A 15563-nucleotide genomic window follows, 5' to 3' on the forward strand; every position below is an offset into this window, starting at 1 on the left:
AATTTACCAGCGGCTCAGTATTACTCTCAGGTCTTTTTCATTCTACTACTTTATACTATTTCATTACTGTACCCATTTTAGTGATATTTATTACGTATACATGCAAACATATATGATCTTAATAAATAATGTTTTAACAAACAGGGTGAATTTAGGGTAAAATAAGGAACTCGACCCGGCAACACTGCTGCCGATTTCTGAATCTACGGCATGTTGTAAAATCCAGCTTTTCTGGGTTAAATCAAATTTGAAATAATACAGCAGAAGCGTTAAAAAAAACTACTGAGAAAGCGTTGCAGTTGAGAATTCTATATCATAAATATCGCATAAAAATGAAATTATGACAGTGAAATATAGTAGATGAAAAAATTTACTAGACCAGTGTTTGTTGGAGAACGAGGACAAACTAAACATCGAATGTACACAAACACAAAAACAAAACAAACTCTTGTGGCACAAGAGACTAGTAGATTGCGTGTATATTTCAATCATTCAATTTACACAGAGTACTGTAAATTAATTAGAAGAGAAAGAATTTTATCACAGGGCAGTTAAACTGTTACCCCCAATCATGCAGGTATGTAATTTTCACTGATTTGTCAATAGAAATAAATATTGGGAAAACGGAAAACAAAACATACATGTATTATTGTATAAATTTTGTTTATCTTTAAAAACCTTGTTAAAACAACACAAAGAACTGCCATATTGATGACAGAATTTATTAAACATGGTATGTTATTTACATAGCGATAATATAGTTACAAATAGTATCAGTATGGTCATAGTTTACAAAAATAATCAAAGAAATAAGATAACACCAAGCCTAACTAAATGTTGATTGTCAACATAACGAAATTTTAGATGATGCTGACTCCCGGCCTTTTATTTTATTTATTTGTTTATTTCTACTAAAAACATAATCATGCCTATTTTCACCAAACTACTTTTTTCATCATCATAGTAAATATTAAGCATAGCCAAAATTGGTTTTATTTCCACAGCAGTTCAACATATGTCTTGTCATTTTGTCTATTCTAGATCAAACTATAGTCTACACATTGTCAGTTTCACCATCTTTTCTCTATTAATATCTGCAAATGTGTTTTTTCTGATATAAACATTCTAAGGCCATGTAATACACACATTACCCTTATGCTTATTAGGTTGCTAATCATCCTAATGCAATCATTTACATGAAGATGGCAGGAAGACAAGAACACCAAGTGTTAGATGATATTTTAGAAATTAGATAGCACCATCATTATTTATTTGTAGCAATATTGTAATAACAAGAATTCTCATAGAAAAAATAGGTCTGTCGAAAAAAAATACCACACATGCTTACAAGCTTTTAAAAAATAGGTTGGGTCACATTAGGTATGGTTTAATAGGGTGGTTGGTCAGTCGAAACCACTGTTTTGGGTGATATTACCCAAAACACAAAGAAAACATTACAGAACCATAAATAACAACATTTAAGTGATATTCTACCATTAAAATAAAGGAGACTGAGGGTGATATGATTGAGGCATATAAACTAATAACTGGAAAATACAAAACAGGGACTGCAGTGCTGCAGCTTGATGAAGGTATAGGCCCAGCTACAAGAGGACACAAGTATAAGTTAATTAAAATGAGATGTCACACAAGGCTGAGGTAAAACTTCTTTGCATAAAGAATAGTCAACACATGGAATAATCTCCCATCAACTATTGTAAAAGCCCTGAGTGTATTTGCATTTGAAAGAACACTGGATAAATATTAGAGACATGAAGATGTGAAATTTAATTATGTAGGTGCTCTATCACTCTTGTCGCATGACAGCCAATGATGACTTAAAAAAAATACAAGATCTGGACATATAGGCTAAACGGCCTGCACCCAGTATTCACTTAAGTAAACCTAATTAAGTATTTACTAGACATTATTTATTGAAATCAAAGAGAAATCTGAATGTTTTGGGTGATGCTCTGCTCATACTGTTTGAGTGTTTTGTGTGACAAAGGCAAGGTGGCAGCACATGCCTTTCCACAAAATCGTTCTCTCACCAGATGTCCCTTACGAGGTTGACAAAAAGCATGAGGTGTTTCACTGTGTGTGTGTGTTGTAATGTGACTTACTTTTTTATTTAAGTTTTATTATTTAAGTTAGTTTATTGTTAAAGGGAGGGATATGAACATTTAATATTGCTCATAAAGTTTAGAAATGCATCACTGACATCAGTAAGAAGGGACATGGGGAACGCATGATGCAATCTCTTGTTGGACAAAAGCCCAAGCCATTCATGTCGGACAGATTCATACACCTGATTTTTTACCATTTCTTTATAATTCTGAAGAGTCCTAACTACACTGATGTAAAAGCATACAGCTGCTGTATACTACCATCTAATAAAAAAAGTTGTTGAATATGAGTATGTAGACTTCATTCAGCATTTGGTCTTTGGTGTTGTCCAGGTTTTTTGGCAATTGATGGGACTTTTGAAAAAGCCAAATTTGTGGACGTAGCTGATAAATTGTTGGGTTGAAATTCATGTATGTCAGTTCTACTCTGAAGAAATTTGCAGAAATGGATGGCTTTGGCCTTGTCCGTCATTCCTCTCCACATAGTGTGGTACAAAATACATTTAGTGTGTTGGACATAGTACATAGTTGGTGAATCCGTTTAGGTAGGTTCTCAAGTTCAACATCTGAACTATCCAATCAACAACCAGTTTTATTTGGTGGTTGATTGATTCTGCATTGTTATTTGTCCACAGTTTCACGTTGTTGTCTCCAGTGTGACATTGGTTCACATGATCCAAGAGCAATGCCCTCAATCTTTCATTGCAATATTTTACAAATCATGGATATCATGCAACACTGGCACAAAGTTTAGTAGATTTTTCTTCAAATTCAAATGTATCATCTGCACTCACAATGCCATCAGGTCTGAATATTTCCTGGATATTGGCCACGTGGTCTTTTGTCTCAGCTTCAGCCTGATCCTGCAGTATCGGCACACATTTTCCTTCAAGTGCTTAGTACAAAGATATGTGGGTGATAGAAATATCATGTCCAGACATTCACTATAGCTTTTTCTTCATCACTGCCTGTCAAAACCTCAGTCACAGGAAGGTTGAGTTCTAATTCTCATTGCAGGTGCGAGAAGAAAATGTGATAGGTCTTGTAAGATCCATCTCTTTGAAGATGCAAGGGTCCCATCATGATTGGGTGCTCTTGCATATCATTTCTCTCAATCTGCAAGTTCTAATGCACAGTGGATGTCACAAAGCATGCCCCAAGACATGATCACTTCTGGCTGCCAGAAAAGAACATAAGAATGAAGGTGTCTGCAAGAGACCATAAGGCCTATACTAAGCAGTTCCATGTCCATTACCACCTGTCATCCCCATTCATAAAATTGTCTAACCTTTTCTTAAAACAACTGATAGTTTCAGCATTCACTATGGTTAGTAAGTATATTTCACTTGACCATTCTGTTAGTAATCCAGTTTTTGCCTATTTCCTTCTTAAATCTAAATTTATTCAATTTAAATCCATTACTGCAAGTCCTGCCCTGTTGTCTTAATGTGATGACCTTTTTTGCATCACCCTTGTTAAAGGAACACAAGTCATCTGTCTCTTCTTAAAAAAAAAAAAATATGCTGAGAGGCTTTCCTCAGGAATGGATGTCCTGAGCATAGAAAATTTCACTGTCATTCACCATGTCCAGCACCTCTATGATTTCATCCATGATGTTCTTTGGTTTGGAAGTACCCTGAACCCAATGTTCCCATGTTTTGGCATCTTTTATTTCTTTCATATTCCTGGGTATATCCACATTGTTGTCTGCTTCCTTTACCATGCATTAAAGGCCTTCATGGGTGGTTCAGATTTTCTTTATTTATTTTATATTTATTTATTTTTCGTCACAGGTGATTTTGTTCAAATTTATGGATTTGAAAATCCTTTGGCATTTCCATGATGTTTGGTTGGTTTGTCATTTTGGTCCTGGTATTCAACTGTGGCGATGTGCGGTATATCCTTGTATTAGGCAGGAATCTTCATCCAGGTGACATGTCTATTTAAGTTGGGATTAGTGGCAAAGATGGAGTAATATTGATGCATCAAGACGATTCTGTTTGGGTCTGGTTGCAGCATCAGGAGCATCCACATCACCTTGTTCACTTTTTTGGGACACTATAAAGTATTTTTCAAGGTGATGGTTTTCAGTTTGTTCTCAGTTGTGATGACGAATGTCATATTGGTGGTGGTTTCTATGTTGCCTGTCCATTCAGCAAACTTCTTTTTTTAATTCAACATTGTGTTTCAGAATTTTATCTTTGTTGTCAACAACAAGTCTCAAGGTGGACTTGTCACCAGCAGGAATAGCAGGCAAAACTTGTCCAACATCTTTCACATATAAGACAACTTTGAAAATTTATCCACAATCAGTGGAATGAGAGGGAAGAGGGGGTGTCAACAGTGACCAGCATCACATTCCGTAATTTGCTCAGGTGATGGTCTTTCAGGCTCTGGTGCATGGTCAGATTCACCCCGCAGAGTGCGGTGTGATCTAATAGAGGTGTTCAAGTGGATCAAAGGCTTTAACGAAGGTGATGCAAACAAGGTCATTATATTAAAACAGGCAGGACTCGCAGTAATGGTTATAAACTGGACAAATTTAGATTCAAAAAGGAAATAGGCAAGAATTGGTTTACTAGAGTTCAAAAATTCAGATATTTGGATTCCTTGTCTTTTTCTGATTCTAAATATGTATACATTTATATAACTGTGACTTTTATTACCCTATTACCCTAGTTATTGGTCACAAAATGTTAGTGACCTCTCATATGACCTCAAAATATCTGAAGTCAGATCTCCTGAATGGTTATTGGGATTGACATTAAAATTTCAGAGATGAGGGTGTCAGGTACTTGTTGATCTGACAGAATACCCCAACAATATATTTTTTTCTGTTTCAAATTTATGTGCCTCTTCGTTCACCAGTGTTTACATCACTGAGGTATTACCATTCCAAAGACAACCCTTTTGTCAGGATTAGTAGTGTATGTATACCTCATCTATAATTTTTTACTAGTATTGTATTTTCCTTTGTTTTCCAAAAATTATTTACAATAACTTATCTGTATCTTTTACTGCCTGTTAGATATGTATCAGACAAAAAAGGGTGCCATTGTGAAAGCAATACCTCAGCAATGTCACATGCAAATGAAGGTTTTTGTAGTTTATAAGTAGTATACATGGTGAATGAAGTCTTGATATTCGTGTAGCAACAGAAAGGAAGAATATTGGTACTGTTAAGGTTAGCATACTGGTACTGTTAAGGTTAGCCAAAGGTACCATGAAACTGTAGGCTACCAGATAAGTTACAGTCCCCAAAAGTGCACAGATTTTAACACATTCAAAAACATTGTTTGTGTATATTGTAGCCCCCAATTTTTTGAGTAAAAAATTTATCTTAAAAGCTTCCACTAAACACAAGTATATACAGTATTTATTTTTATATTTTACTTTTATTTTTATTTATCTAAGATTATTTTTATATGGCTGAAAATATAATACTTAAAAACACTGTTATGAATCTCCACTTCAGGAAGAATGCTCATCACATAACTTTTGCTTTCCTAGCTACTGTCCTAAGTCTCACATTTACCACCTCGATGACTTTGCTTTTCTGTTCAATAAAACCTTCCCCTAGGATAGAAGTTTTGGTTATTGACAACAAAATACAATACATCCAAATGATTGTTTGCTTTGATTCTTTCAGCGGGAGGAGAGAGTTCTAGAAACAGCCTTAGATGCAATTTTGCAACGTGTGGTTGATATAAAAAACTCACTGCAGCAGCTTATTTTCAAAATTGAACGAGAGAGTGAGCACACAGATTGGCCACAATACTTGGATTCTTTCTCAGTCATTTCAGCCCAGGTGAGTTTCAAATAATTTTTCCCATTTAAGTTATCAAGGGTGATATTGACTTGTGTATAATGTAGATAATAATTGTTATCTCAGACTCCCATGTTTCTCTGACTAAATTCAAAATTATAACAAGTTCACTGTTACATATGATGTCTTGATGTTTTCTCTTGTTCTTATTATTTGTTTGGCTTCCTTAAAAAGTACCATTATACTGTATAACATCTTGCATTGTAAAAGCCTGACATGTGTATTTCAGTCCTTATGGAACTTCAGAGGCTGAAGTGATAACCATGAAATAAAGGAATTGTCAATATGGATGAACACTATGAAGTGCACTTTTAAGTCTCAGTAGCATTAATTTACCAATGCCACCACACAGGATGCTATAACCTGTATCTACCTGTTTGTATCGCATGGGAAGGAGAGCTATGCTCATAGTATGTTGTCTTTGTATCTTGCAGTGTCTAGTTTGCACTTAATTTTGTGTATAGTTTTTGCACATACTATTGTTTTATCCAGTTTGTTCCAGATATCCACCACTCTGTGGAAAACTTTTTTTCTTTTTTCTCCAGGTCTTTTCTATAAATATCCTTTTTGAGTTTCTTTTCATGTCCCCTTATCCCAATTTAGTAAGTCCTCTCTATCAAGGATTTCTGTGCCTTTCATGATTCTGTAGATGGTCAGCAGGTCCCCTTTTTCTCTTCTTTGTTCCATACATATACATACATATAGCAAAGGCATTTTCCCTCTTACAAGGGAGGTAGCCAAAAAACAAAGGCATAAAAACCATTCCCACCCATTCCATCCCTGAATACACTCCACACCCCTCCACCCTCCCTCTTATCTTAGCACCTCCTGAATGACGGGTCATCCCTGCACCTTGTCCACTGCCCTGGGTCAGAAGCAGTGTCGCAAGACACAGCACATCCACAGCAAGGCCGCTTCATTAAATCGGCGACCCCCCCTCTCCGTCCCCCCATTGCATAAAAGGAGAAGACGGGGAGAAATCCCTTCGGGCTGCGATGACTTTGTTCCAAAGTCGGTAATTTCAATTTAGCCAGTCTCTGTGTGTCATTTGTAGTAGTGAATCTTTTCCAACTGGATTTTGAAGTTCATTAGCATGGATATTTAAGTTGGGGGGCATATCTTTACGGAAATTGTTTACAAAACTTCAAAAGGCAATAAGATTTTTTTATACGAGTAGTAGAGCTTGTGTTTGGATTGGGAATGGTGAGAGCAAGAGGTTTGAGGTGAAGGTTTGTCTGCAGTAGGGTTGTGTTATGTTGCCATGGGTGTCCAGAGAAGGGAGAGAGGAGATTTGTTGACCATTTTCAGAATTATAAAAGGAATGGAAGTTCTTGATAGAGATGATCTATTAAAATGGGACAAAAGAAAAACAAGAGGACACACAAAGAAACTAAAGAAAGACAGCTACAGAAGAGATCTGAAAAAGAACAGTTTCCCACACAGAGTGATTGACGTCTGGAACAAATTGAACAGAGAAACAGTTAATGCCAGAATTATACATGAATTCAAAAGCAAACTGGATGTGGAGAGATACAAAAACGGGTCAAAACGAGCATAGCTCTAGTCCCGTAAAATACAAGTAGGTAAATTCATGGATGGAGTGGTACAGGAGGTAGAACAGAGAGTGATGGGCAGGGGATTATAGATGGTTAGAGAGAGTAGATGGAGATGGGAGGTGAGCCAGTTGTTTGCTGATGACACTGTTTATGGCAGAGACAGAGTAGGGTCTAAAACAGTTAGTGACAGAGTTTGGGATTGTTGTATAATAGGAGAAAGTTAAAAGTAAGTGTGGGTGAAAGCAAAGTGATGAGATGTACAAGGGGAGAGGAAGGCAGTGCGATAAGTCTTAGAGGGGCGAGGTTAGAGGAAGTGGAAAATTTTAAGTAACCAGGGTTGCATATAGCAGGAAATGGAAGAATTGGGGGTTGAGGTAAACTGTAGAGTGAAGGAAGCAAGTAATTGTTTTGGGAGATTGAAGAGTGTTATGAAAAATAGGCATTTGAGAATGGATGCAAAGAGAAGATTATATGAAGGGGTGATTGTGCCTATGACACTGTATGGGGGAAGGGACTATTTAAGGCAGGTAGAAAAGAGAAGTTTGAATGTGTTTAAGCTGAAATATCTGAGAAGTATTGTAGGAATTACAAGGTTGGATAGTGAGGAATGAGGAGGTGAGGAGATGAGCAGGGGTAGAAAGGGAGTTGGCAGATAGGGATTATGAAAGATTATTGAGATAGTTTGGGCACATAATAAGAATGAGTGAGGAAAGATTAGCAAAAAGAATGCAGAAAGCAGATGTTGATGGAGTGAACTTGAGGGGAAGACCAAAAGTGAGATGTATGATGGGGTGAAAGGGGCTCTGTGCAAAAAAGGAATGTCTGTTGAACATTGAAGGGAGAAGGTATAGGATAGGTGCAAGTGGAGAATTGTTTTGTATCAATAAGAACATAATAAAGGAGACTACAAGAGACCATAAAGCCTACACTAGGCAGCTCTGTATCCATCACCACTTGTCATCCCCATCCATAAAGTTGTCTAATCCATGAAATATTAATGCAACACAGAGGGGTACTATAACCTTGTCCACTCTATTTTTCACATGAGGTGATGAGGAGAGAGGGTCACCATGTAAATGAAGCGGCGGGTCTTGCTGTGGATATGCTGCATCTTGCTGCATTGCTTCTGACCTGAGCAGTGAGCACAAGAGAAGGATGACCCTTCATCCATGAGAATCTAAGATGAGAGGGAAACAATGGGTGATGGATAGGAGTGGAATGATTTGGGGTGGGTGCATGCCTTGGCTGGCTACCTACTTTATAAGGTGGAACAGTCTCTCTCACTCTGTATCTCTCATTCACTCAATCACTTACTTCTCTTGTATCCTTCTTTCCTCCCTCCAAATTGGATTAGAACCATTGTTCTGAAATTCTTCTTATTTCAGATATACACACTGCAGAAGTTACTGAAGAATGAAAAGACACCCATCCTACGTAACTATCTAACACTTCCTCTGCACCTAAGTGCAGAAAGTGATGAACAGTTAATGCGTGCTACTGAGGCTCGTGTGCCAGCCTTCAGTCATGACTTTGTGCCAAATATGCTCAGGACAAAGTTGGACCCAGAAGTGGAACAGCGGCATAATACTCATGAAGCCAAAGCAGCACAAATGAATCATGAGACAGCAATGGTGAGTTGTGGATACAAGTGACAAGGCCTGTATTTAACCTCTTTAATATGAGTCAAATTCCCATGCGCAGCATCGGATGTCCAATGTACAATGCATCACACTGCTCTCATTATCAAATATGAAGTCACTGCTGTATTACTTGATCTCTTTCACTCTGAGTAGTAATAAACACAGAATCTTAGAGAGTGAAGGAATTTTACATTTATGATGTTTCAAATCAATGTACAGGCACCCATAATAGTCTGACACTTACAGAAAATGTGTTTATGAATAGTTTTTGTGCATTTTTTTGCAAATATTTACCACTTTATGTTTTTTTTTTTTTTTTTTTTTTTTTTTTTTTTTTTTTCTTTTTTTTTTACCTAATTTCATGGCAGATAGGTGATTGTGGTGTTTCTTATTGTTTTGGTCAATTTTTTAGTAAGCATCCATCACACCATTATTGCCCAGCCACATGTATTATGCATTTATTATGAAAATTGGCATTGCAAAATTGCCAGTTCTATACATCTGAATACATATTAAATGCACCTGCCCAACTGTCAAAGTAAAACTTCACCTCCTCATACTTCATTTCGTACACCAGTCACCTAAATTACGTCCTAAAGTCTGATTTCATACCCCAAGTTACACCTGAAAAATTGCTGCCGGGGTTGCCAGTTTTGTCAATAAATAAAAAAAAATTGGGTGTTTTTTATAGCCAATGGATAGGGATAGGGATACTTGGTCATTACCACAGATTTAACCCTCGGGTTAATACTCACTTCCAGTCTGCTGCTACTTTCTTCCCTTGTACAACTCATCACCTTACTTTTACCCACATTTATCTTCAACTTCCTTCTTTCACACACCTTCCCAAACTCTGTCACTAACTTCTTTAATCCCTCCTCTGATCCTGCTACAAGTGCAGTGTCATCAGCAAACAACAGCTGGCGTATCTCCCACTTTTCTCCATTTTCTTTAATCATCTCCATTCCCTGACCCACTACCCTTGCAACCTCTTGCACCACATACGTCTTAGACATTCGTAACCTTGCTGTCTAAGGCAGCAATGCAGCATGACACAGTATATCTGTAGCATCTCCCAACAGCTTTGGCTGGTGTAACCCCACTTCTTCATTCACATGGTGACCCTCCCTCCATGCCCCCACATACATGAATAGAGAAAACAAGGAGAAATCCCTTCAGGCTGTGTCAATTTATAGTTCATTGACAGCCATTCTCCAGCCACACCTATTCATTGCCATCCCCCTTCCCTGCTCAACAGGCATTTCTCCTTTTACCCAGGTTTGGTACTGCAATAGAGTTAGTTCAGTTTTAGTATGTCACTGTATCAGCTTTCTTACAGTTTTCAATTTGTATTGCATTTCAGAAACATATTAATATCCACAATAAGGTTGTGAAACATGTGCTAGACCTGGTGAATCAAGCAAGAGAAGAGTGGGAAACAGAGACTGCATCACGGGCAGGCCAATCCCAAACATGTTCCATCCATGAGACACAAACTCTCGTTGCAGCTCTTGGGACTGGTAAAGGTCTTAGGATGATGCAAGGCAGAGCTGCTGCACCTATTCCACGACCATCCCCAACCATGACTCAACCACAATCTCAAAGTGAGTATTATTATGACATGACCCCTCCATCTACCTGTATATGTTATTTCCTATTATACACAAAGCATATGATTATACTGTTTTGTACTTTACATGTATGTAGATATTTGCATTATGTATTCTCTTTGTGCAAAAAGAAAAGTGTGTAAGGAAAGAAATATATGTATATATATAAAAAAAAATTATCTCCCTATTAAATGGGATGGTCCAGTCAAAGCCCACTTGTACCCCACACACATCCCAGATATGTTCAATTGTATAACTTCCATTTTGTATTTATCACATTACTATCTTGCAGTACAAACCAAGGCTCCGACATCTATAAAAACAAACATTAAGGCAGCTGCTCAGATTCATCCTTACAGCAGGTAAGTCATGTATCATAGTCCAATAACACTTTCAGCTTAAAGTATTCCATTTGTAAGTTAGCACATGTATGTAGGACTAAGGACTAATGATTGGTACCTGTCAGCAGTAGTCCTGCAAGATTGACTTCCAAGAATTCATCACTGCATAAGTTGTCAATGTCCTCACATATGGTGTAGCCTCAAGAGGTGACACCTGGGCTCTTGACCAGTCTCAAAATTTCTGTCAAAATCAAATTCATTTGTATTTTTTCCACTTTAATGTTTAAGTAGAACTGACAAAAGGTAACTGACCCCTTTGTCCTGCTACTAAAAGCCAGTGACATACTCTCCTACACTAAAACAAGACAAACAAGCCGAAAATTTATTCCCAAAGAGATCTTTGAGAGGGCTTGAGGACTGTTGCTAGCCACTGTGATGTTGTAGGTTTCCAGTCATTGAAACTTAACCACTTCACTCCGGGCCAAAATCTCGCGGGCAGCATTAGCTGCCAGACGTACGATGTTGCGTCATAATACTCGCATCATAAAAAATAGTCACCGCTTATATCGATCGTTCTCTCTTTCACCCGTGAATTTTGATAACCATAGAAAATGTGATGAAGCCAGTTTAGAGAGTATGTCAGTTACGCAGGGACAACTACAATAAATATAATCAAGACGCCGATATGGCAGCCTCGCGTATCCACTTGCTCCCCATGCCGCCTACGTAGGCGGCACTGTATGGAAGGGGTTAAGACTACAAGTTGGTAAGGTTATAGGAAAACATATATACAAAGAGCATTGACAGAGATGGATGTGATTTGGAGTGTCTGTTGTATTTTTATAGGGATCAGTCTGTAAAGTTTGATTGGTAAGGCATATGGGAGGGAGTTCAACCATTTGTTGATTCGAATTTCACCGAGTGGAAAATCCACAGCCCCACAGTGGCTGGCAATGGTCCCCAGAACCTCCCACAGATCTCTCTGAAAGGAAACTTTGGACTTGTCTGTGTTGTATCAGTGTATGATTGTTTCTATGAGACTAGCTGAAAGTTGTTGAGAGTTGCCAGTTGTCAGTTCTTCATGTGTGAAAAAATGTAAGAAATACAGCCGAAGTTGATAGATGGACTCCAGAGACTGAGTGTGAGCCCCTCAGAGCTGTATCTCCTGATGGAAATAAGGAGTTGATGGGTTTTGAAAATTGGTAGCTTTGCTGTCAATCTTGCAGGACCACCACATGCAAGTGCTTGTCATTGGTCCCCCACAAATTTACATTCCTCCCAAAATTAGTCCAAAATGCTTTCCTCTCCTCTTCAGTTTTTTCATTACCAGAGCCATATGTACTTACAAAAGCCCATATTTCCCATCTGAATTTCACTGTCCCATATTATTCTTGAAGACATCTCTCTCCATTCTATTACGCACTTACCTATCTCATCACTTACTAACAGTGCCACTCCTTCGCTCCCTTACCCCCTCATTCCTGACATCCTGCCCACCATGCTCCAAAACTCCTACTCACCCTTTCATTGTAGTTTTGTTGGGCATTTATTTTTATTTTTTGAAATCATACTAACATCATCAACTCTGCACATTTTATAGATGTTGTTGTCAAAGCTGCAGGATGGTTCTATTCATACAAGAAGTTGACACAGGCCAAAAGGGAATTTTGCTCATTTTAGCCTTTGTTTTCACATGGGGGGGGGAGGGACTCAACCCTAAACTTGTTGAAATTGTTTTATGCATTTGCTAAGACCAATTCTGTAGTGACTTATTATGTTAAAATGTTGAAGAAAAGAATAGAAAAAATAATGGTTATTCACTTTGGAGTGTACATACATATAAGCATTCTATCTCTGTTTACCAAGGGCTTCTTCCCATATATAAGGGAGGTAGCTAAGTCAGAGGTACACACCCACTCCCATTCACCACCTTTTTCTCATCCTCTCATACATACATATACCAAAAAGTGCTTCCCCCCTTACAGTGGGTGGCCAGCCAAGACATGCACTTACCCTTTAGATATTCCACACTTATTTATCATTTGTTGCTGTCCCTTTTATCTTAGCTCATTATTCCTCATTTCAAAGGTACTTTGGAATATAATCTATCTTAATTTTTTTTTAGGTTTTTCTTAAGAACTCTTCTGATGCCTATTTATTTATTGCAGGAAATAGATCAGCAGATGTGGTATTTTATGGATCATTCTTATATAGAGAGTTGCAGGATTCCAGAACATGAAGAGCATATACAAGCCCAAGCAAGTAGGACTTCACCATGGTTTAAGATTGAGCTGATTCAATACCGTCAGAGAAATCAGAGATTTGTCAAACAAGTCTTGTAGGAATAATCTTATTCTAAGATTTTTACAATCTCTTTGTAAGGTCATAATGGATCTGTTTCTGTCATAATGACTTAGTTCAAATAATTATTTAATCTTCATTGTTTATTATATTAAAGGGATAAAAGTTACCTTTAGTTTCACTGACAAAAACCCAACAGCCCCTCAGTAACTAGTAACAGTTCATGGGGCCTCCCACAGATCTTTCTTGAGAAGAAAAATTGGACTGCTTTGTGTTATATTAGAATGGGTTTATTTATTTGGTATCAACTAATAGGAGGAAGAGGAGAAGGAAGACCAGAACAGTCACTGGGTGTCAGGTTTCTGTATGTGAACAAGTAAAAGAAAACTAGTCAAAGCTGATAGAGATCTTGTGGCCTCTCATGAAGATTGAGTAACAGCTCCTTCGGGAAATTTGGGTGGGAGTGTTGGCAGGCTTTGAAGTTGGGGGTGCAAGAAATTATTATCTCCAACATTCCATATGTAGGTACCCATCATTTGTCCTATAATAAAGGAATTCAATATTGATAATGATAAATGTATGTGTTGTCACAAGTTTCATTACAGGGATACCTACAGTCCTACCATGGCATGCAAATCTTTAGATCTTTCCATAGCACTCTCTGGGAACAAACATTGGGTCACTGTGTTGTATCAGTGTAGGTCGGTTTCTGTCATTGGCTGGAAGGAGTAGTTATTGGTTGTAAGTTGATAGAGACCTTGGGTCCTGTTTTGAGGACCTAGTGAGGGTGTTTGTGAGGTTTAAAGATGAATGGTGAGGAGATGATTCTCCTTGATGTTTTGCAGAACCACCACAGACAGGAACCCATAATTCCAGGGCTGAGAACAAGAAGGGTCAATATTATAGAAGCCCATTTTGAGAAAAACACATTTGAAATTTTGTTCAATTTATTTAATTTTGGCAAATAATAATACACAAAAGATGTATTTGTCTGTTATTAATCAGATTGTATTGTATTAAACCTTTTGAAGATATATTTCTTTTACATAAAGAAAATATGTTGAATAATTTTTTTTAACTTTTAGTGCCTTTAAAGTAAAAGTTGGTAGTGTGGCATCTATAATATACTAATGACAGGCCTTAATAGCACTGATAGATACAAAAAATGGCAGTAGATAGATTGCTCTCAAAATTAGCATTTTTTGGTGTTAGTCCTCACTCTTGGCCCTAGAATTAGTCTAAGACATGGGGAAGTTCTTGTATATTTTACCATTGTTCCTTCATTGCTCTGCTATATAATTAGAGATATGTCAGCAATTTTTTCTAATTATGCAGAACGATTATTTTAAAAAAGACATCTCAAATCCAAAATAACATCTCTCTTGTGTTTGAATGATATTGAACAAACATGTATAGTTGCAGTAATTATTATTAGCCGAAGATTTTTGTAACTTTCAGGTCTAAGAGATATGGCTGAGATTTTACCCAATTCTATGCATTATGTGTGGCTGTGACTTGTATATACTTTGATTTTTATGGTAGATATCAACCACCTATTGTGTAGAAGATTTTATACCTTTGATGATGTTGGATAAGGTACTCAACCTTAATATTAGTCTGTCCCCTTTTTATCAATTCACAACCAATAGAAATTTAACATAGATTGAACAATATTGCAAGATTTTGTTTCCCTAACCTTCTGGTAATATATCAATGACTATATATGCCCTTTACTTTTTTTAGGAAAGTCCCCTGTGGGGCTACAAGGAGAAGGATGCCTAGTCCCAATCCCAGTCCCTTTCTTCTCGCCTCTTACAATCCAAGTGGAAATACTTGGTGGCAGTGTTCTTTTCCCCTTTTTGGCTACCTCCCTTGTAAGGGGGAAAAAGCCTTGGTATATGTATGTATGTATATATGCCCCAATTTCCTCCACCTTCTGTTCTTCCATATCTGAACTTTCTTCTCAGCCCTGTTTTCTGCCTCACCTCTATCCATTCTTGTAATGCTATCTCAAACACATCTCAAAAACCATTCAATCTTTTCCTCTCTGCCTCCCTTATGTTCTAAGTATGGTGTCTGCTCCATGCAACACCGTGGGTACAGTCTCATACAACCCTTTCTTTGCATTCATTCCTCAATAACTAATTCTTATACTATTCATCC

At 37.4% G+C, this 15563-nt stretch overlaps 1 protein-coding gene across 2 annotated transcripts; it reads left to right on the forward strand.

Moving 5' to 3' along the window:
* Window positions 1-414: 414 nt before the first annotated feature.
* On the forward strand, window positions 415-15079 carry MED8 (mediator complex subunit 8). Of its 2 annotated transcripts, XM_076192701.1 has the most exons (6): window positions 415-577; window positions 5776-5934; window positions 8894-9139; window positions 10512-10752; window positions 11051-11120; window positions 13268-15079. In XM_076192701.1, exons 1-6 carry the CDS (start codon window positions 572-574, stop codon window positions 13272-13274), a joined length of 729 nt encoding a protein of 242 aa, XP_076048816.1. In that variant the 5' UTR covers window positions 415-571; the 3' UTR covers window positions 13275-15079. The 2 variants fall into 2 exon arrangements, with proteins under 2 accessions (XP_076048816.1, XP_076048817.1); XM_076192702.1 differs by lacking the exon at window positions 13268-15079 and having other exon boundaries at window positions 11051-11124.
* Window positions 15080-15563: the final 484 nt, after the last annotated feature.

The sequence above is a fragment of the Oratosquilla oratoria genome, chromosome 11 (genome assembly GCF_046742065.1).
Source record: "Oratosquilla oratoria isolate Oo_2021 chromosome 11, ASM4674206v1, whole genome shotgun sequence".
Classification (NCBI taxonomy): domain Eukaryota; kingdom Metazoa; phylum Arthropoda; class Malacostraca; order Stomatopoda; family Squillidae; genus Oratosquilla; species Oratosquilla oratoria.